The sequence below is a fragment of the Thamnophis sirtalis genome, unplaced genomic scaffold, assembly GCF_051295495.1.
Source record: "Thamnophis sirtalis isolate CommonGarterSnake01/CBP01778 unplaced genomic scaffold, rThaSir2_p1.2 scaffold_2, whole genome shotgun sequence".
NCBI lineage: Eukaryota > Metazoa > Chordata > Lepidosauria > Squamata > Natricidae > Thamnophis > Thamnophis sirtalis.
Window position 1 is genome coordinate 115,203,752 of NW_028261382.1, and position 23,507 is coordinate 115,227,258.

Here is a 23,507-nt window from a genome sequence, read left to right on the forward strand (position 1 = left end):
ATTCTGAAGCTCCGTTTTGACTCTGTGCTCCATGTGGCCTTGCAAAGCTAATTGGCAATTAGGTCTTTGGCAGCGTTTCAAGGGAGATAAAGGTGGGTGCTTATCAGCCTTATCCCAAAGGACTGTGACAAACTTCTCTCGGACTCTTTACAAACTATTTGAGACTCATTATGGGCTGTGAATGAACAAAATTCACAGCAGTTGAAATAAAAAGAGGGTTTTTGGAAAAAAGCGTGTGCTTTTTACTGTCTCAGGAAGCCTAGGTCAGAACAGCTGAAGTGTTGTATGGCAAAAAATGCCCATCCAGCAGTTCTAACCCTAACGAAACATGTTTTATTTTGCTTTGCAGACACAGTGCTCTTTTGACATTGGACATGAATTACACAATAGCTACAACTGTTAAATATATTCCCCTTTAATAGCAGTCATATATTTGCAATAGGAAAAACAGCACATTAAAACCACTTTGTGACTTGAATTTGGACCAATCTTTCACAACCAGACTGCAAGCAACATGCACCCTATTAAATAATCTGATCTACCACTAAGTGCCCTTTCTCTGGTTCAAGTTTGATTTCTACCCCTGATAGCAACTTACAGTAACATCACACAAAACACGGGATTATGGGAGGTATCAAACAATAATCAAATTGTATCTTTTCCCCAGAACCTGAATTGTGAAAAACGAAACAGAGCATACAACTTCAAATACAAAATTGTGAAAGCTCTGAGGTTCAGAGGAAGCCAAGAAATGTCCAGAAGAATTAAGCGTAAACATTTTCATAAGCAGGAGATATTCTAAAATATTAGTCGTTTTGCTAAAATAAAAAACAAGAAGCCTTTGGCTTCTACCTCTAAAGCTGATAAATAAATGAGTTTATATGATAAATTAGAAAATATGAGTTTAGAGTAAAAGATGGAGGGAGGGAGGAAGGAAAGGAAGGAAGGAGCAAGAGGGATGGAAGGAGTGGGGAAGGAAGGAAGGGTGGGAGGAGAGAGAGAAGGAAGACTGTTTTGCTTCCCAGATATAAAAATGGACTGCAGATTCTTAATATTTGTACAAGCAAAACTTGCATCAGGGAACTACACATAGGGTGGGTAGTCCATCTATTTTTTAAAAAATCTGCCCCACTAGCAAATTTCTAAATAAAAACTGCTATTGAAGAAAACATGTTTCCCTTGAATATAGGCACATAAACTTCAAACACATGATCACATTATTTCTCAGGTTTACACCACTAATGGAAAATGGATTATGACATTAGTTTGTCATTTCGCTCATGGGCATGATCCTGGATTTTTTTTTTTAAAGCCACAACAATCTTTTATGAAAACATCTTTTTCTAGCAAAGGTACCACTAGATTCTGGTTAGGCAGAACCTAAACATATGAAATATTTTCTCCTGCTACAAATTATTCTTTCAACATAGAGGCACAATGCAATATTTGTAAAAGGTTCCACTTCTGTCGATAGTTTAGGATCCACGCATGACCTGGCTTGTATGAGTATCAGAATAAAACTTGCAGGAGTATTAATCTATTGTGCAAAGCTAGTAAGATTTAACAATCCAAATAGGAATTCTATTTAGGATTACCAGAATTCTGGTAATCTCTCAATTCACAGGACTGCAATTCTTAAAAGATAAACATGTGCTAGGGCCAAAATTATAAGGAAGAATGGAAAACCCAAGAGAAACATCCTAGTTTATTTGCCTGAATTAGGAATTTTAGGAATTAAAAATAAATTGTGTGCATGTTTTCTTGTTTAAGAATAAAGAGTGAATATATTCCTTACACTTAAAAAATAATACTATTATAGTCCGGCCTAAGACTCAAAGGTTGCAATCTGATACTAGTGAATGGTTCTGAGAACTCAACTCACCATCTTTTGGGTCTAGGAAGGGACAATTAAATCCCGAAATTTGGCAGCCCATGTCAATCCTGGTGAAATTAAGACAGCTGGGCGTGGTGGACCGTAAAGCAGGTTTTAGCCAAAAGTACAGCAATACAAAGTACAGCCTGGGTTCAAGTCCCAAGTGCCACGCAATGGGGTGAGCTCCTGTTACTTGCTCCAGCTCCTTCAAAAGCATGCAAATGCAAGTAGATAAATAGTGGGAAAGTAAGAGAAATGCTAGCTGCATGACCATGGAAATTGTCTTCGGGCAATGCTGGTTCCCTTGTCCAAGAAATGGAGATGAGCATCATGCCCTAGAGTTGGTCACAACTAACAGGCAAACCTTTACCTTTTACTGCAATATTAATCATGCCTAAGGTTGTCTTTCTTGATCGCATGTATTCGATATATTGCACATTTGCTAAGAGCTTTTATTTCTCCTATAACCATCAAAGCACCAACATTCAATTGTCTGCTAAAGGTAATATTATAATACTGTGGGATGAGGGGGAGGCGGGTTGTAAGTGAATAGACACAATGTTCTTGGGAAGATCAACTTAGCAACTGAAAACATTGGCTGAGTGGAAATCGTCAGCACAATATTTTTCATGCACAGTTGACATATTTAAAACATTGCAACAGAGAAAAGAAGCTGGGGGGAAAAAGGAAGGAGAAAAATGTAGGACGAGTGGATGATATTTTAGGCATCTATTTAAACTCTCAATCAGAGGTGGTATTCAGCAGGTTCTGACCAGTTCTGGAGAACTGGTAGCGGAAATTTTGAGTAGTTCGGAGAACTGGCAAATGCCACCTCTGTCTGGCTCTGTCCCCATCTATTCACTGCCTTGGCTGGGCCTTCTTCTGTTGCCCTGCACAGAACGGGGCTGGAAAGCAGATTAGTGGGGTGGGGTGGGGGGAATGGGGATTTTATAGTATCCTTGCCCTGGAGTGGGGTGAAAATGTGGATTTGGAAATGGGGAAGGATACTTCAACTGCCACACCCACCAAGCCACACCCACAGAACCGGCAGTAAAAAAAATTGAATCCCACCACTGCTCTTAATGCTTTTTGGTAGAGTGTTATTTCCGTGACCCGACAAAAGCGCGAACGTCATAAGCGTGCCGACAGCACCGCGGCGCTAAAACCGCGATGTCAAAAGCGCGCCGACAACAGCGCGATTTAATTTAAGGTAAAATTTACAGTTAGGTTTAGGGTTAGGTTTAGGGTTACGTTACAGCGCGCTTCTGTCGGCGCGCTTTTGTTGGCGCGCTTTAGGGCTAATTAGACGCTAATTCGTCGTGAGGTTTTGTCACCGTGCTTTAGACACTGCAGGTGCGCTTTTGTTGTGCACGCATTTGTGGTGGAACCGTTATTTCAGAAGCACAGTGTGGGAAAGAAAACAAAAGATTCCATCTGAAAACGAGGATGAAAGTTGTTGCTGTTTTAACAGAAATTTCTACCTTATTCTCACTGAAGAAAGAATATAAATATATATACACTATTGCTAGGTCTGCCTCTCGTCAAACTAGGAATTTTGTTGCATCCCAAACTGATAATAATCCCTTCTTTTCCTAAGACCCGGGTTCTTAATACTACGCCCACTTTTGGGAGACAAGGAAAATGGTGCTGCTGAACCGAGATAGCAGCTGCGATACAATCTCAACATAAACACCGATTTCTCCCACCACCACCACCCCTGAGAGTGTATATATACGTATGGCATGAGTTGAGTATGTTCATCTCAGTGCTTTAGAAAACGACAGATGTCTTCCAAAACATTCTTCTGAACGCCACTCCTCTCGGATGGACAAGTTGGACTCTGTTTGAGATTTGAGCAGGTGTCAAAATCAGCTAGGATGTAGCGGAGCTGGTGGCCTCTTTCCGATGCTATAATTTCCATCTTCTTAAAGCCAGGGTGGTGCTGCACCCGTAGCACACCGTTGTTACAAAGGAAAAAATCTGGAGAGGGAAGAGGAGGCACGGGAGAAGAAATAAAAAGGAAAACGTGTGTCAAAGTTTGGCAGTTGCACTGGTCTTTAAGGTTTGTTTCCTAGATTGTTACTTTCACACAATAAACATTGCCCGTTGCACTTCTTGAAGCATTCAGCGTTTCATTAACTTAATGTCTGCATTTGGCTTATTTCATAGGGGAGGGAGCACGCACACACATGAGTGAGGAATGATCTTTTGTTGTATGGTGGGAAAAACCCCCAATACTGGGTATTTCTATGGGGATTCTCAGTCATCCAGGTCCCAAAGGTGCTTTTCCAAGAGACAGCTGGCCTTTCTATTTTTTCTTTGAAGACTTTCGCTTCTCATCCAAGAAGCTTTTTCAGCTCCATAGACATTGAGTTGTAAGTAGTTTTGGGGGTGGTCTTACACGTAAAAAGGTAAAGGTTCCCCTCGCATATATGTGCTAGTCATTCCCGACTCTAGAGGGCGGTGCTCATCTCTGTTTCAAAGCCAAAGAGCTAGTGCTGTCCAAAGACGTCTCCGTGGTCATGTGGCCGGCATGACTAAACACCGAAGGCGCATGGAACGCTGTTACCTTCCCACCAAAGGTGGTTCTTATTTTTCTACTTGCATTCTTACATGCTTTCGAACTGCTAGGTTGGGACAAGTAATGCGAGCATTATGTGGCATTAGGGATTCGAACCGTCGAACTGCCGACCTTTCTGATCGACAGCTCAGCATCTTAGCCACTGAGCCGCCATGTCCCTTCAGGTAGTCCTCACTTAAGGACAGGTCTTGTCTTCAAAGTTACGATAGATCACTCCCAAGTCTACCTACAGCTCAATGTCTATGGAGCAGAAGAAGCTTCTTGGATGAGAAGCGAAATGTCTTCAAAAAAAAAAAATCAGAAAGTCCAGTTACCTCTTGAAAATGCACCTTTGGGGGAATACTGGGTTGGGGACGCTGATGACCATGAATACTTAAAAGAGAATGCAGTGCAGTGGTTGGAGCAGAAATTCTCAACCTTTAAGGTGCTAAGGAAGAGAAGGTGAAGAACAGGCTGTAGAGGCACTTTTGCAAAATGGCAGCCTAGAGGAGAAGGCCTACTCCATGGCAGACAGAGAGCTCACCACCTCGGCTCATACTGATGAGCCTTCTTTCTCTTTGGTAGTGCTGCTGTCACCTGTTGAGCTCCCCAAAGGTGGCAATAAGCAGAGTGGAGGAAGGGATCCCCACCCAGATTGGGACCCAGAGTTTCGGTGCTGCCTGGGAAGAAGGATTAAAACAGCCCCAGCCTCCTCATAGCTGGAGAGCCTGTCTCTCAAAAGGGAACTGAAAAGGAGTGTGGGTGTATCAAGAAGGTGGGCCGAGGTGGCGCAGTGGTTAAATGCAGCACTGCAGGCTACTTCAGCTGACTGCAGTTCTGCAGTTCGGCTGTTCAAATCTCACCGGCTCAAGGTTGATTCAGCCTTCCATCCTTCCGAGGTGGGTAAAATGAGGACCTGGATTGTTGTTGGGGGCAATATGCTGACTCTGTAAACCACTTAGAGAGGGCTGGAAGCCCTATGAAGTGGTATATAAGTCTAACTGCTATTGCTATAAGGGAGTCAGGAAGGCAGTAGAGATGCCTCCAACCCAAAGAGAAGCAGTCTCCAGCAAGGAGGAGAAAACTGCCAAGTCTTGGAGCTGCAAGATAGGCTGAGAAGCACAGCTGAGAACAGGGGAAGAAAAAAGATTGACCACAGTCTGCAAGCTCGCTGCATGTAGCAGCTCAGATGCCGAACTCCAGAAAGAGGCCCGTTAGTGCTGGCAGAGAGAGAAGTCTATTTGCCAGCCTACAGAGCGATGATGGTGAACCTTTTCCGCCTCGGGTTCTGTTCCCAAACTTCCGGTTTGTTCGTTGGGCCGTTTTTCGCCTTCTGGAGACTTCAGGGAAGCCTGCTGAAGCCTCCGGCGAGTGAAAAACAGCCCAAAATCACCTGGCTAGTGCGCTCTTGCGCGCTGGAGTTGACAGGGCAATGCCTCACGTGCCATAGGTTCGCCATCCCGGCTATTGTGGAGACAAAAGGGTTTTCATGTGCAGATAGACTGCAATGGGCTACAGCAGTGGTTCCCAAACTTGGCAACTTTAAGACTTGTGGACTTCAACTCCCAGAATTCTCCAGCCAGCAGAGCTGCCTGGAGAATTCTGGGAGTTGAAGTCCACAAGTCTTAAAGTTGCCAAGTTTGGGAACCACTGGGCTACAGGAGCAGAAGTCCTATCAAATCAGGGGTCGACTGCTGGGGTTCGGGAGAACCTGCAGCTAAGATTCTTTGCAGTTTGGAGAATCCCCAAATCCCACTTCTGACTGGCCCCTCCCACCTCACCACGCCCCTCCCAGGAGTCCCCACGTAGCCCGTTTCAGATGCAGATCAGTGCAAGGCATGCACGGAGACTCAGGGAGGGCACAAAATAGGCCTACTGGAAGTTCAGGCCCGTTTCTGGCCTCCAGAGGGCCTCCAGAACTTGGGGAGGTCATTTTTGCCCTCCCGGAGGCTTGAAGACAGCCTCTGGAGCCCAGGGAGGGCAAAAACACCCCCCCCAGCCATAATGCAGGAGGCCAACTAGGCCACGCCCACCATGGCCATGCCCACCCAGCAGCCAAGCAGAGAACCCGTTGCTAAAATGTTTGAAGCCCACCCCTGCATCAAATGACTATTGTAATTCAGGCAGTCATTAAATGATTGGTCAGTGCAGTGGCCTAGAAGTGGAACTCTGGCCTCACAATCAGGACGCTGTGAGTTCGATCCTAGGTAGAGGCAGATATTCCTGTCTCTGGGTACAATGAGAATATATCTGCTGAACCAATCTCCATATTGGCGTCAGGAAGGGCATCTGGCCAGTAAACTCTCTGCCAACTCCATTCAGTTGCCCAGACTCCATCCCGTTAAAAGAAGATGACAATTAAATGAATGGTCATCATTTGAGGACTAACTGTAGTTAGATTTGGCTGATCCCAGAACATCCCTGAGTGATACTCACCGCAGCTGCTATGCTTAAATTATATTCATGGCTATCTAGAAGTGCTCCATGGGTGATGTTGGGGGCGAAATTGGTCATCTTAAGGGGGTGACTGTGCAAAGAGGTGGTTGCAGTTTGCAGTAAGAAGGTCCCAAAGTAGAAGACAAAGACGGCAGCGTGGTAAAGGAAATCCTGGGGGGTGAGCAAAAATGCAAAAGTAAAAATTGAGAAGACCGAACGTTTGCAGGAATCAAAGGATTGGCTGTGCAAGATAGATTACGTCCCATGTCATCCCATTATTCTTATCTGTATAAAAGGGTTTTGAAATATTTCTAGCAGGATTACTAGATTCTGTATCAGCTTTGTTCCGTATGCCAACCGTCTGGTAAACTCGTAAGATTAGTTTATCTTACCATGTACATACTATATACAGCTGAACTAGACAATGTCGTTTCTCTCTGTCATATAATAGAGGTGGGTATATGCATAATTTTCTGTCTGTCTGTTGGTCTTCTATCTATCTATCTATCTATCTATCTATCTATCTATCTATCTATCTATCTATCTATCTATCTATCTATCTATCTAATCTATCTATCTATAGGGTTGCTGCGGGTATGGCCCTGTATGGCCATGAGTAGCTGAGAGCATACTGGTACAGCGGCTTATTTTGCCTACCTGCCCGCCCGCACTCTATAGGCTGTTTTTATGCCAAAAGGCACACTGCGCACACACACGCCCTGGGTGTTGCAGGGGTGGTGGATTGCGCATGCGTGCACAGCGTACGTCAGGCACGTGCACGGACAGACCGCAATCAGCGTACCAATAGCGATTGTAAGAGCAACCCATCACAGGTGCTGACCCTTTGAGAGCTGTACGCAGCAACATTTCATTTTAATCTATGCAGATTAGTGCACATTCAAAGTAACAATAAAGTTATTCTAAGTCTAATCAACGGGACCCAGAGCGTGCCATTCGTGTCTGCTCTTACGGGATGGACAGAAGTCCATCAAGTATCGTACTTTTCAGAGTATAAGACGCACCAGAGTATAAGACGCACCAAGGTTTTGAAGAGGTAAATAAAAAAAAAGTTTTTGCACTCTGCAAACCTCCCAAAAAATGGCCCCTTTCCACCCTCCCGCAAGCATGAATAGCCTTTAGGGGGCTTGCAGAGTGCTCCTGTGGAGGTGGGGGGGGGAAACCAAGCAAAAAATCGGCCTGTCTTTTGTTAAAGAAAGGGCATGGATAGCCTTTAGGAGGCTTATAGAGTGCTGCTGGGGGTGGTGGTAAAATTGAGCAAAAACCGGCCCGTTTTTTGCTCATTTCTGCCCTCCCCAGTCCCCAGGAGCTCTCTGAAAGCTTCCTAGAGGCTCTGCATGGCCATTTTGGTGAAGGGGGCAGGGTTTTGGGCGGCCAAAAATGCTGTATTCAGTGTATAAGACGCACACAGATTTTCAGCCTCTTTTTTGAGGGAAAAAGGTACGTCTTATACTCCGAAAAATACGGTGGCTAGAATTAAAACAAGGACTCCAGCTTCTGTTAAAGATAGAATGAAGGACTGTGGAGATTCTCAAGGTCATGATTGCCCCAAATGCACTTTGCAAAAGGCAGCTGGACTTTCTTGTTTTTTTCCCGTTGGAAAACGTTCGCTTCTCATTCCAAGAAGCTTCTTCAATTCTTTTTGAGAAGAAACTTCTTAGATGAGAAGCGAACATTTTCGAGGGGGGAAAAAAATCCCATATACATGTATACATCCGAACTACATTGTGTTGTTTCTCCGTGTCATATAATAGATGTGGGGTGTATGCATAGTTTTGCATTAATTAATTAATTATGCCATGTTTATGTAGTGTTTATTGGAGGTGTTGACCTTTTGAGAGCTGTATGCAATGAAATTTCATTTCAATGTATGCCGATTAGTGTACATTCAAAGTGACAATAAAGTTATTCTAAGTCTAAGTCAGAATTAATTGGCAGAATGTTTGTTTGGTTTTTTTTTTGGCCTCAGGGCTGGGATTACAACACGATACCCAGGCGTCTGTCATTCCTCTGGTCCTGCCACTGTGCAACTATTAACCAGGAACGATCCCGCTTAGCATTGGAGGTCAAAGGTGGGCAGAAAGGGAGACATATTTTTTTACTGAAAGGAATGCATGATGTAATATAGTGGTCATCAAGGAGAGAAGCAACTTGGAATTAAGGAGAAACTTCCAAATAAGGAGGACAACTAACTACTCGAACTGCTTTGCCTTCAGAAGTTGTGGGTGCTTCACCACTGGAGGTTTTTAAGAAGAGACAGTCACTTGTCTTAAACGGTATAGGCAGTGGTGGGCTTCTGCCGGTTCGGACTGGTTCAGGCGAACCGGTAATTGTGACCTGTGGATGGACCCGCCTGGGCACAATCCCGTCCTATATGGCTGTGTTTTTGATGCTGCATACATGTGCGGAAGGCACACAGGCGTTCACATTTCCGGTGCTGAGTGAACCGGTTGCCATCACGGGTTTAGGGTCTCCTGCTTGAGCAGGGGGCTGGACTAGAAGACCTCCAAGGTCCCTTCCAGCTCTATTTTACTCAGAATACGAGAGAAAATTATATCAGGAACAAATGCATGCCAAATTTAGGGATTTTCAGGTGGATTTGAAACAAAAAAAAAAACAAAGCCAAAGTTGAGACGCTCATGACACAGCAGACCTGACCAGGGTTATTTTAAGTTTCAACGTTCACTTTAATACCGAGCAATGGAACTTTCCTTGTTTACTGTGCAAACAAAGGCAGAATCAAAGTTAACTTGTCTCGTGAGCTTGCAGCTTTCCAGAACAAAGGTGCCCTTGCAATCCTTCCCAAAAAGAATAAACAGAAGAAAGCCAAAATCCACAACAAAGACATCAAGAGCACACACAAGTAAATCACCATGAACTTCCATCTTTCTAAGTTCATATGCATGCACAAACGTTTTTTAAAAAAATAACACAGCAGTAAGCCACAATTGCATTAATGGACTTGCTCATCCTGTGGATTTATAGCATGGATAATTCTTTTGGATACTCAGCAATTCCTCAAGTAGCTCCTTAGAATTGCCATTCTTAAAAGCAGTCTCGGCTTCCTTCAGCACTTACTGGGGTCTCCCCTATACTCACAAAAACGGAAATACAAGAAAACTTTCACTTTAGATAAAATGTACATGCAGAACATGCACAAACAAGCCATTCACGCCCTCGTCACCTCAAGACTTGACTACTGTAATGCGCTCTACATGGGGCTGCCCCTGAAAAGGGTTTGGAGACTACAATTAGTCCAGAATGCAGCCGCGCGAGCGATACTGGGTATACCAAGATACACCCACATTACACCTATCCTCCGCGAGCTGTACTGGCTCCCTATTGGTCTCCGAGCGCGATTCAAGGTGCTGGTCATTACCTTTAAAGTCCTACATGGCCTAGGACTCCGATATCTGCGAGACCGTCTTCTGCCGCATACCTCCCAACGGCCGATATGATTGCACAGGGCGGGCCTTCTCCAGGTGCCGTCAGCCAGACAATGTCGGCTGGCGGCTTCCCGGGGGAAGGCCTTCTCTGTAGCCGCTCCGACCCTATGGAATGAACTACCCCCAGAGATCCGGACCCTACCCACTCTCATGGCCTTCCGAAAGGCTATTAAAACCTGGCTACTCCAGCAGGCCTGGGGCTCTTGACTGAGGTCCAGCCCCGATTAGACTGGGTGCATGATGTGCTTCTTTTAATCTGTTTTCCTCCGTTTGTTTTTAACTCTTCACTTTTTAAAGTTTTATTTTCTGTAAGCCGCCCAGAGTCCTCGGGATTGGGCGGCCTATAAATGTATTAAATCAAATCAAATCAATTCTTTCATTAACCATCTAGATCAGTGATGGCTAACCATTTTGCCGTTGCGTTCTGAAAGTGAGCGCATGCCTCACCTCCCGCGCTCCTGTTTTGGGCAGCAGGCCTCCATGAAGTCTCCTGGGACCAAAAACGGGAACTACACCCCGTCCCGCACTACCCCCTGCCCTCCACGCATGCATGCACGACCCTCCCACCCCCTGCAAATGCACCCAGTTTTCCAGTTCCCAGTTTTTTTTTAACTCGCAGCATTTTTTTTTTTGCATGCTTACCAAACGGTTCCAGTCGATGGCAATTCTCTCTCGGTAGCTGAAGAGAAAGACCGAAAGGAAGACGACGGAGGTGAAACAGGCCGTCACAGATACAAACATCACCCAGCCTTGTAGCAGAGGCAAAGGAACTTTTGTAGCGGCTACTAGTATCCACACAAGCGCTCCAAAAAGCTGTAAGATACAAACAGATAAAAGAAAAGTGTAAGGAAGCACACACGCACATAGGCCTATGACTCTATTCCTTTTCGCGACAGAATTATGCAGTGTATAGGGAAAAAATACTAAGCAAAAAAAAAAAAAGTCAAAAGAGGGGGAAACAGGAATTGACTACATATAGCAGTGATGGCCAACCTTTTCCGGGCTGAGTGCCCAAAGTGCCCACACAAATGCGCATGTGTGTGGCCAACCCCCCAAAATGCAATGCGTGCAGGGGCACCTGTCTCAACCCTGTGTAGGGCCCCACATTCCCCTGACACCCATACGTGGGCATGCAGGGGCCTCATGTGCCCCCTGATCCCCGTACATGTATGCACGCCCCCACTTCACATGCCACGCCCTCAACGCATGTGCAGCAGAGACACAAAGACCAGCTGGTCAGTAAGAGGCGTGTGTGTATGCACGGCGGAGCGGAACTGGGGTGACAGCCCACATGCCCACAGAGAGGGCACTGCGCGCCACCTCTGGCACACGTGCCATAGGTTCACCATTGTGGACATATAGTATAGTTTAATACACCGACACAATTGATTATACCTCTGCCTGTCTGCAGCATATTCTTGATTGCATCGTGTGCATATATCTCTTCATACATTTCTTTTTCATTCTTTAAATTTCTCATCTCTGTTTTTCAGGGACTTATCAATTTTGCCCAGCCATGACTTTTTCCCCTGTCATCTTCCTCTCAACCCATTCATATTGAAGCACTTAAAAAAATTAAGGCTAAAATACAGAGACTCTAATACGTTCTGTGCGCACCCTCTTAAATACAGCACTGTTCAGATTATGTTAAGTATGGAGTTACTTATTGAACCAATTCAGCTCCACAAAAAGCTGAATTCTGTTCTACTGCAATTACCATTAGGAGACTTGGCTGTAAACTTTGCCTTATAGCTTCTATTTATTGTTGATTTGCTTTTCTTGTACAAGCCCCTTTTATTTATTTTTTTACTGTATTGTATTTTTCTTCGGTCTATGATTATAAATAAGAGGACTTCTCTAATTTTCCAACTGAGCCAGGACTCTGTATTATCAAGGTTAATGATGATGATGATGATGATGATGATGATGATGATGATGATGGGCCCTCTAAACTCCCTGAACTGAGCTCTGTGTCACTGCGGCCTCTCCGGACATTGCCCTTTGCATCCCGCTCCAGCCACTAGGGATTGTGGCTGAGTTGGTGTGAGAGTAATGGGAGATGGCGACCATGGTGGCAGAGACTGGGCTCCAAAAACATCAGCACTTCCCGCCTCCTCTGCTAAAGTGGCTCAGGCTAGTTTCAAACCTTGGCCCCCTGGATTGGGACACTTATTCATCGTCAAGACTGCCATTTATGAATTGCTGGACTTCCTACTTTTTACATCCTGCCCTGCCTGCATACGGCCGCCTTGTATACTATCCATTTTTGATTGGACGGCCAAGGACGCTTTCCCAGGACACAGGAGGAGAGAGAAACGGAGTATCTCTCCCCTCCCCTTTTTCATATTGTTATACATCTAATTGCGCAATTTTTTAAATAGTATGATGAGTGTATGGGACTGGTTGTGATTGAATGAATGGCCCACTTTTATTATCATATTGCTGTAAATTTTTGTGTTTTTTTAACTTCTACGTGGGGACTGGTTGGGGGAGTGCATGGGTATGTATGATTCGGAGGACCTGCCGGGAGACGCGGGGGCCATGGGGATGGTTGAGGGGACCAGAGACACGGGAGAGGGTCGGGGTATTACGGTCGTAACAGGGAGGGGCAGATACAGCGGGGACTTTAGGGCAGGCCATTACCGGGGAAGGAGGGTTCGCTACATTACAGAGATCCCTCCTTCCGGCCCTATGAGTCCCACTCCGAGACCAGATGGCGCAAGTGATCAGGACCCTGGACTCAGGCTGCTGTCGCTAAATGCCAGGTCTGTAGTACATAAAGCTCCTCTCGTCCGGGACTTAATTTTAGACGAGAGGGCAGACCTGGCATGTATTACTGAAACCTGGCTGGGCCCAGAGGGAGGAGTCCCCCTTGTAGAGCTGTGCCCAGAAGGATTTCAGGTGCTGCACCAGCCGAGAGCCCAGGGAAGGGGTGAGGGTGTGGCCGTTGTTATCCGGGAGTCGTTAGTTCCTCGTAGGGTCCCTGCTCCGGAGCTTGTCGGGTGTGAGTCTCTGCTGATAAAGTTGGACCTCAAGGGTCAAATGGGTCTGCTGTTAACGTACCTGCCTCCCAACAGCGTTGCAGCAGCCCTCCCCTCGCTCCTCGAGTCGGTAGCCGAGCTGGCAATTGAGTTCCCTAGGTTGATGGTCCTGGGGGACTTTAATTTGCCGTCGCTCGGTGAAAACTCTGACGGGGCGCAGGAGTTCATGGCTTCCATGACGGCCATGGGCTTGACCCAAGTAATTCGGGGCCCGACCCATTCGGCGGGGCACACGCTCGACCTCGTATTCCTCTCGGAGCAGTGGATTTGTGATCTTGGTCTGAGGGGTAATGACATCATACCCCTGTCGTGGACAGACCACTGCCTACTGAGGCTCGACTTCCGGAGGCCAAACCCCCACTGTAGGGAGGAGGAACCGACCAGGTGGTTCCGCCCCAGGCGACTCATGGAACCATTAAGGTTCCAGACGGAACTTGGGGTCATTCCTGATTCTTTCGCCCACAATCCGGTAGAGACTTTGGCTGCTGCCTGGCATTCGGCAGCATCAGAGGCCCTCGACCGGATTGCGCCACTACGGCCCCTCCGAGGCGGCGGATCCCGGAGACCTCCTTGGTTCACCGAGGAACTCCGGGAGATGAAGCGCCGGAGGAGATGCCTAGAGCACCGATGGAGGTCCAATAAGTCCGAATCGAACCGAGCAATGGTAACCACCTGCACCAAGGAATACACCAGAGCGCTTAGGGCAGCGAAAAGATCCCATATAGCCACCTTGGTTGCGTCCGCTGAGTCCCGCCCAGCCGCCCTGTTTAAGATAACCCGCTCCCTATTAAATAAAAGGGAGGCGGGGGAACCCTTACAGGGCAGAGCTGAGGATTATGCCCAATTCTTAGCGGACAAAATTGCTCGGTTTCGGTCGGACTTGGACTCCACCCCTGCAGTTCCAGCCGAGGCACAAGAGGATCAGATGGAACACCCCTGGGTTGAGTTTCAGGATGTTACCCCCGGGGATGTGGACAAGGCCATGAGGGCTGTGAGTGCCTCCACCTGCGTACTGGACCCGTGTCCCTCATGGCTGGTTACCAGCAGCAGTGAGGTGACACGAGGCTGGATCCAGGCGGTCGTGACCGCCTCTCTTCGGGAGGGGAACTTCCCCGCCGCACTGAAAGCGGCGGTGGTGAGACCCCTCCTAAAGAAGCCATCTTTGGATCCAGCTGTCCTTAATAACTATCGTCCAGTCTCCAACCTTCCCTTTCTTGGGAAGGTTGTTGAGAAGGTGGTGGCCTTTCAGCTCCAGCGGTCCTTGGAGGAAGCAAACTATCTCGACCCCTTCCAGTCAGGCTTCAGACCCGGTTACAGCACTGAAACCGCTTTGGTCGCATTGACTGATGATCTATGGAGAGCCAGAGATGGAGGACATTCCTCCATCCTGGTTCTCCTTGACCTCTCAGCGGCTTTCGATACCATCGACCATGGTATCCTTCTGCGACGACTGCGGGAGGTGGGGGTGGGAGGCACCGTGTTGCGGTGGTTCTCTTCCTACCTCTCGGACAGGTCGCAGTCGGTGTTAGTGGGGGGGCAGAGATCGTCCCCTAGGCCCCTAACATATGGGGTGCCTCAGGGCTCGGTCTTATCCCCCCTACTATTCAACATCTACATGAAACCGCTGGGAGAGATCATCCGCAGGCACGGGATTAGATACCATCAATATGCGGACGATACTCAACTGTATCTGTCCGCCCCGTGCCAACTCAATGAAGCGGCAGACGTGATGAGCCGGGGTCTGGAGGCGGTTATGGACTGGATGAGGGCTAACAAGCTTGTGCTCAACCCAGAAAAGACCGAGTGGCTGTTGTGTTTCCCTCCCAAGGATTCCACCAATATTCCATCTCTCAGGCTGGGGGGCCAAACTTTATACCCCTCAGAGAGGGTCCGCAACTTGGGAGTCCTCCTAGATCCACAGCTATCATTCGACCACCATTTGACGGCTGTGGCTAGGGGGGCATTCGCCCAGGTACGCCTGGTGCGCCAGTTGCGACCCTACCTGAATCGGGAGGCACTCACAACAGTCACTCGGGCCCTCGTGACCTCTAGGCTGGAATACTGCAATGTGCTCTACATGGGGCTGCCCTTGAAGAGCATCCGGCGTCTTCAGCTAGTGCAGAACGCAGCCGCGCGAGCGATAGTGGGTGCACCGCGGTTCACCCACATTACACCTATCCTCCGCGAGCTGCGCTGGCTACCTGTCGACTTCCGGGTGCGCTTCAAGGTGCTGTTAATCACCCATAAAGCCCTACATGGTAGTGGATCTGGATACTTGAGAGACCGCCTTCTGCCAATTACCTCCCTGCGACCAATAAGATCACACAGATTGGGCCTCCTCCGTATTCCATCGGCCAGCCAGTGTCGGCTGGCAACTACAAGGAGGAGGGCCTTCTCAGTAGTCGCCCCGACCCTTTGGAACGAACTCCCCGTGGAGATTCGTACCCTCACCACCGTCCAGGCCTTCCGCGCAGCCTTGAAGAACTGGCTAGCCCGTCAGGCCTGGGGATGAAGATAGTTGCCCCCCCCGAATGATGAATGCATGTTGGTTACTGTTTTTATTATATGTGTCTTTGTTATTGTCTGTATCTCCCCTTCCCCGATTTTATGTGAGCCGCCCTGAGTCCCCTCAGGGAAAAGGGCGGCCTACAAATCTCAATAAAATCACTAAAAAAAAAAAAAAAATGATGATAATAATAATAATAATAATAATAATAATAATAATAATAATAATAATAATCTAAAATTGAATGGTGGAAATACAATCAAGGCCATAAATACCTGGGCAATACCAGTTATAAGATACACAGTTGGTATAGTTAACTGGACACAAGCTGATTTGGACATTTTGGACCGAAAAACCAGGAAACTAATGACAATGCACTACAGTTTACATCCACGTGGTGATATTGATAGATTATACCTGCCCCAAAAATCAGATGGCAGAGGATTATTACAAGTGAAGCAAACAGTTGAAGAAGAAAAACATGCACTGGCTGATTATTTAAAAGAAAGTCAAGAACATCTATTAATCGAAGTAAAGAACAAAAATCTACTGAAGGCCCAACAGACGAAACAAGAATACAGAAAACATGTGATAAAATCAAGAATGGAGAGTTGGCAGAACAAAGCACTGCGTGGCCAATTTCTGGAAAAAATAAAAGATAAAGTGGACAGTGAACAAACTTGGTTATGGTTAAAAACAGGTACATTAAAGAAAGAAACAGAGTCACTAATCCTGGCTGCGCAAGAACAAGCTATCGGCACAAATGCCATTAAGGCCAAAATCGAAAAATCCTCTGATGATGCCAAATCCAGACTTTGCAAAGAAGCTGATGAAACTGTTGATCACATACTCAGCTGCTGTAAAAAAATCACGCAGACTGATTATAAATTGCGGCACAATTCAGTAGCACAAATGATCCATTGGAATTTGTGCAAAAATTATAATATTAAAACAGCAACAAACTGGTTGGAACATAAGCCTGCAAAAGTCACCGAAAATCAGATGGTCAAGATCTTGTGGGATTTTCGCATACAAACGGACAAAATACTGGCACATAATACACCAGACATCACACTGGTTGAGAAAAATAAGGTTACAATCATAGACATCGCAATACCAGGTGATAGCAGGGTCGACGAGAAGGAATATGAAAAAATCGCGAAATACCAGGACTTAAAAATTGAAATTCAACGATTATGGCACAAACCAGCAGTGGTAATTCCAGTGGTAATTGGCCCACTGGGTGCTATTCCAAAAGCACTGGAATTACATTTAAAACACTTAAAAATTGACAAAATCACCATCAGTCAAATGCAAATAGCCGCACTGCTTGGATCTGCACACATATTACGAAAATACATTATGACGTCCTAGGCCCCTGGGTGGGGCCCGACTAATAATCAATGCCAAATCCGGCAAAACAACTGGCCGCTGTGATATAATTGTGTTGTTGCGAATAATAATAATAATGTATAGTTTGGAATTGACAAATGTGCAACAATGGCAACCAAAGCAGGCAAGGTCATAGAAGATGATGGATAGAACTTGAGAATGAAGAAATGATAAAGGCAGTAAAACCAGAAAAAAGCTACAAATACTTGGGGATTTTAGAGGCCTCTGACTTAATCCATAATAAAGTCAAGGAATTAACTTCAACCAAGTACATTCGACGAATTTGCAAGATATTAAAGTCCAAATTGAGTGGAGGAAACATCATAAAAGCCATAAATACCTGGGCTATACCTGTGATCCGATACTCTGCAGGAATAATTGACTGGATCCAGATGGAGTTGGACAATTTGGACAGAAAAACAAGGAAGCTTATGACAATGAATCATGCTTCACACCCTAAAAGTGATGTTGACCGATTATATCTACCAAGAGAAGAGGGTGGTCGAGGACTCCTACAACTAAAACAGACTGTGGATGAAGAAAAACACAGCTTGAATTATTACATCCAGAAAAGTGAAGAACCAATGATTGAGGAAGTAAATAAAGGAGGCCTTTTAAAGACAACTAAGTCAAAAGCTGAATATAAGAAAGAAGTAATTGAGAAGCGAGCTGAAAATTGGAAAAAAAAAGCTATGCATAGCCAATACTTGAAAAGCATTGAAGGCAAAGCTGACCAAAAGCTGACTTGGAACTGGTTAAGATCAGGAGCACTGAAAAAAGAAACAGAAGGCTTTATTTTGGCACCTCAAGAACAAGCCTTAGCCACAAAATGAATGAAGGCAAAAATTCAACATGTTACCACCAACAGCAAATGTTGCCTCTGTAATGAAAAAGACGAGACAGTCGACCACTTGATCAGTGGGTGCAGCAAAATTTCACAAACTGACTACCTACAACGCCATGACTGCATTGCTAAGATCATTCACTGGAAATTGTGCCAAAACTTTGGATTTGAGTACAGCAAAAACCACTGGGAACATCAGGTTCAGAAGGTTTTAGAGAATGAGAAAGTGGGACTTCAGAATTCAGACTGACAGGCACTTGGCCCACAACACACCTGACATAACAATAGTTGAAAAGAAAAAAGTATGGTTCATTGACATTGCAATACCTGGAGATGCACGAATTGAAGATAAACAGCAATAAAAAATCACAAAGTACCGGAACTTGCAAATTGAAGTTGAGCGACTGTGGAAAAAGAAATTGTGTGTTGTCCCGATTGTAATTGGAGCCCTTGGAGCAATACCTAAAGGGCTATCTCGTTATTTGAAAAATTTAAATTTCTCAGACTTGAACATTCTGATTCTACAAAAAAACATCCTACTTGGAACAGTTTATATCCTCTGATGTTACCTTAACAGTTCCTAGCAGGGGTGGGTTTCAACCAGTTTGCGGCGGTCCCCGCGAACCGGTTGGTCGGCGAACCCGGAAGTAAGTAACTTCCGGGAACAGCGAAGGGCCCACCCGCCCGCCCAAGCTCCTTACCCAGTTTTGACGAGTTCTGTGCTTCCACGCATGCGCAGGACGCATACAGCGCCTGCGCAATCCTCCAGGAGCAGCTGGAGCATCGCACAGATGCTAGTACGCATGCGTGCACTGCGCGCGTGCACGAGGACGCCGCCGGCCCCGTTCCAACCGAATCGGTTGGAACGGGGCGAGAAACCCACCCCTGGTTCCTCGGTCCTTGGTTAGGACTCGAGCTGTTGAGCTACCAACCAGCCCCAAAGGCTGTGAATCTCACCAAAGATTAACCACATATAATAATAATAATGTATTAAATTGATATGCTACCCAATTCCCAACAAGACATAGCTGTCTCATATAATAAAAATATGGTGTCTCTCCTGCAGACTTAACAGGAGTGCTCCTGATTTCTGAATGCTTAAATAGGATTTACACTATTTACCAGTCTTATAAAAAGAAAAAAAAATTCTGGAAATTTAGAATGTTATCACTTGCCAGAATGCCTTCATAAATCTGCTATGTTTTCAGAGTGTTCAGCTTCATCTGGTAATGTTGTAGGACATGGGTGTCAAATTCAAGGCCTGTGGGTCAGATCCAGCCTGGCGGGTGCTTAAATTTGGCCCACAGAGCCAGCCTGGAAATAGCGAAGGACCGACCCATGGTGCCTCTGGCAGCCAAAACAGGGCACAGCAGGGCTGCGTGCCAGGGGTGGGTTCCGGCTTCTGTTACTGCCGGTTTGCTCAGGGACGCGCTTCATGCGCATGTGCTTCATGCGCACATGCACAGTAGTAAAAATGCTTATGCGCAGAAGCAAAAAAAGAGATGATGGTGCCTTTAGTCCGGCGATAGAACTGATTTGGGGCGTGACCGGCTGAGTTACTACCTACTCAGCCGAACTGGTCCAAACCGGTAGGATTCTGCTGCGCGTGATCCTCTGTCTCTCGTTTTTAGCCTGGGCAGCCTCCTGCAGCACCATTTTATAGCAATAGCAATAGCAGTTAGACTTATATACCGCTTCATAGGACTTTCAGCCCTCCCTAAGCGGTTTACAGAGTCAGCATATTGCCCCCAACAACAATCCGGGTCCTCATTTTACCCACCTCGGAAGGATGGAAGGCTGAGTCAACCCTGAGCCGGTGAGATTTGAACAGCTGAACTGCAGATAACAGTCAGCTGAAGTGGCCTGAAGTGCTGCATTTAACCACTGCGCCACCTCGGCTCTCATTTTGCTCGGCAGGGTGCTGCAGGAAGCATCCGTCCTGTCTCCCCTGCCCCGACCGGCCTGCTGAGAACTACAATGCTGATTCGGCCCTTGAAGACATCCAGTCTGACACCCCTGGTATAACGTCTCCTGCTTGAGCGAGGGGTTGGACTAGATGACCTCCAAGTTCCCTTCCAACTCTATTATTATATGCTGTTCAATGTTGAAAAAATCTGTAGCCAACAGAGCCAATCATTATATTGACTAGGAATTATGGGCGTTGAAGTTCAACCCATCAGGAGGACACTAGAGCAGGGGTGTCCAAACTTGGGAACTTTAAGACTTGTGGACTTCAACTCCCAGAATTCCCCAACCATGCTGCTGGGGAATTCTGGGAGTTGAAGTCTACAAGTCTTAAAGTTCCCAAGTTTGGACACCCCTGCACTAGAGTGTTCTGACAGAAATAAATCAGCTGTAAATCATTGGGTTGTGGCTGGTCAGTCCTTCTAATATAACACAAATGCTCCTAGTGAGCAGAATACAGATCGTCCTCTTTTAGTGACCCCAATTGGGATCAGAACTGTCATGAAGTGAAGCAGTTGCTACATCAACCCACAACTGTGCTTATCATTTTATTTTAGTTTTTCTTTGCTCTACAGACATGTGAAGGTCACAAATACAAGGATTGGTTGGTTGCAATCACTGTTGTAATAACGAACAATTATTATCTGAGGCAGCCACTAAACAAGGACTACTTATATGTCTTTTGGAAAATATATGCAACTCACACACACCCCAAAACACACACACACCCCGCAACAAACCAAACACTACTCAGAAAGTAATTATATGCAGATAAATCTCCAGGACTTGTGTATCTTTAAATTGCCAAGTAATTCTGTGGTAAATCTTTTCCTGTCACTTGCTTAGGAAATCAACGGAATTTCTTTCTTCCCCTTAAACAAGGGGTTAAAACATTTGAATTTTTAAAAAAAACAAAACGGCATTGCTACTAAGCAAAAGAGATGATTTTTATACTGGTTCTTCTCTACCCTGTTATAGAGAAATTAAATCTGATATACTTTTATCATTTTATCCCCATGGGAGAATGTCCACCTTTGCTTTAAGCTGCAATGTGATATGCACTTATCTGGGAATAAGATTCCACTGGACATAATGGGACTATTTTAGTCCTATTTTAGACTTTCACAGGAATGTACTATAATTTCTTAGATTATTCAGGTTTTTGAAAAACAGTTGATACTCTTGTGACCCACCAGCAGCAGAGCTGGCAGCAGATTCGGACAGTGAGGAGGTTGGGGAGGAACATGGGCCAATCCGACAGTCTGGGGAAGACTCGGGACTGGTACTCTGCGTCGGAGGCACAGAGGGGGCCAGAGCCGTATGCCAGTTATCAGCTGCCTTCAGAATCAGACATTAGTGAGGCAGAGGAACAGCTGGAGCCTGTTCCTAGTGTGCGCATGTGCAGAGTTGCCAGATGAAGAGAACAGCTAAAGAACAGGGAAAAAGGCCTGTTTTTTGGACTTCCAGTACTTCTGGGAGGCCCGTTTTTCGCCCTCCCTGGGCTCCCAAGGCTTTTCTCGAGTGAAAGAGAAGGCCATTTTTGCCCTCCCAGAGGCTTGAGAAAAGCCTCTGGACCCCGGCGATGGTGAAAACGTCCTCTCCCCCATCGTGGTGCAGGAGGCTGAATAGGTCATGCGGGGGCACATTGTATTGTGGGTGTGGGCATGCGTGCGTGATGGTGTGTGCACACACGATTTCAGCACATGAGGCGAAAAGGGTTATCCATCACTGCGCTAGCTTAAAGGTTTATTTTAGCAAAATAAGTGTGTTCGGTGGCTAAGGAGTTTAAATTAGACACCTATTCCAAATCACCTTCTAGTTAACGGAGTGTCTTCCTGCGTGGTACGACAAAACCGCGCTCTACTAAGCCGTGCCCGATTAAACTGCGTCGCTGATGTCATCAACAGGGCGACAACAGCGAGCGCGGAGAAAGAAGGGCGCTTTAAATAGCGCTTTGAAAGCAAGCTGATTCAACTTAAGGTAAGGGTTAGGTTTAGGTTTAGGGTTAGGTTTAGGGTTAGGTTAAGGGTTAGGATTAGGTTTAGGGTTAGGTTAAGGGTTAGGTTTAGGGTTAGGTTTAGGGTTAGGTTTAGGATTAGGTTTAGGGGGGTTAGGTTTAGGGGTTAATTTTAGGTTTAGCGTTTACAGCGTGCTTCTGTCTCCGCGCTGTTGTCACCCTGTTGATGACGTCAGCTACGCGGTTTCGTCGAGCGCGGTTTAGTTGAACGCGGTTTTGTGGTGGAACCGTCTTCCTGATGTTGTTTGCCTGCTTATGGGGACGGTCTTTTTGATAGGAAAGCAAAAAATATTTTATGGGATTAGAAATCGCGTTCCAGCACCGATATCATACGGATGGATCCAGCTTCAATCCCTGACATCTGCACATAATAGATCTAACAGTGACCTCTTGACCAGAGGTCTGAAGGCAATGATTGAAAGTAATCAAGCTCATCTCTCTTAGTGCATATAATAGAGAAATACGGAAATAATTTGGAGGGCTACATCAAAATAGAAGAGTGTTGCTGTTATTGTTTTTTTTTTTCCAGCTATGCCTCTGGGTCCATGTAATGATTCATATTCCTGTTGCCAAGACAACATAAGTATGATGCCAGTTCCAATGCCAATTACTACTGCAAGCCAATAGTTAGTTAGTTTCGGTCGATTCAGCCACAGGGACGTGTCCTTCGCATCGCCCAGCTAAGGCAGTACAGTTTTGTTAGGGCACGTTGCCTGGCACTATGGCGATGCTGCCAAATCACATGCATAACATCCCAACACTATGGAGCCATTCACTAAAAACTAGCGCAGGCATTTGAAACAAACAAGCAAGCAAAAAAAAGAAAAGGCTCTGCTGCCAATCACAACAGCTCTCAACTCTCTTTCTGGATAGAAAAAAAAAAAGCTTGCAAGGAGGCTGTAAGTATATTTGGCTGAACCTATTTACAATCTCCCATAGACACGGGAAACCCGATTATGCAAGACTGTGTTCCCACGGGCGGCTTTCAACGTTGAATGGAATGGGAGAGCCGCAGAGATATGTGGAATTGTCTGAACAATCTGAATACCTGCATTATTTTCTCTGTTTAATGCTTGAAGAGGACTTTGGGGGTCCCTGATTTATTGCAATAGTTAGACTTATATACCGCTTCATAGGGCTTTCACCCCTCTCTAAGCAGTTTACAGAGTCAGCATATTGCCCCCAACAACAATCCAGGTCCTCATTTCACCCACCTCGGAAGGATGGAAGGCTGAGTCAACCTTGAGCCGGTGAGATTTGAACAGCCGAACTGCTGAACTGCAGTCAGCTGAAGTAGCCTGCAGTGCTGCATTTAACCACTGCACCACCTCGGCTCTATTGGGCTTATGGAGGAAGTGTAGTTGGAAGGATCAACACAGAGGGGACTGTAACAGATTTAACTGAATAAA

The 23,507-nt window shown here is 46.0% G+C and overlaps 2 protein-coding genes across 3 annotated transcripts in view; both read right to left on the reverse strand.

Moving 5' to 3' along the window:
• Positions 1 to 3,746, reverse strand: part of CCN3 (cellular communication network factor 3) — a 48,664-nt gene extending 44,918 nt beyond the window's left edge. For both annotated transcript variants that reach the window (XM_087706746.1, XM_087706745.1), the window contains exon 1: positions 3,609 to 3,746. In XM_087706746.1, the coding sequence (XP_087562872.1) occupies positions 3,609 to 3,634 (26 nt within the window). In that variant the 5' untranslated portion in view covers positions 3,635 to 3,746. The remainder of the gene's footprint in view (positions 1 to 3,608) is intronic.
• The window catches only part of MAL2 (mal, T cell differentiation protein 2), a 37,001-nt gene continuing 13,893 nt past the window's right edge, over positions 400 to 23,507 (reverse strand). Inside the window, exons 2-4 of the mRNA XM_087706747.1 lie at positions 10,976 to 11,146; positions 6,870 to 7,040; positions 400 to 3,853 (exon numbers count right to left, since the gene is read on the reverse strand). Of these exons, the coding sequence (XP_087562873.1) occupies positions 3,782 to 3,853; positions 6,870 to 7,040; positions 10,976 to 11,146 (414 nt within the window). The 3' untranslated portion in view covers positions 400 to 3,781. The remainder of the gene's footprint in view (positions 3,854 to 6,869; positions 7,041 to 10,975; positions 11,147 to 23,507) is intronic.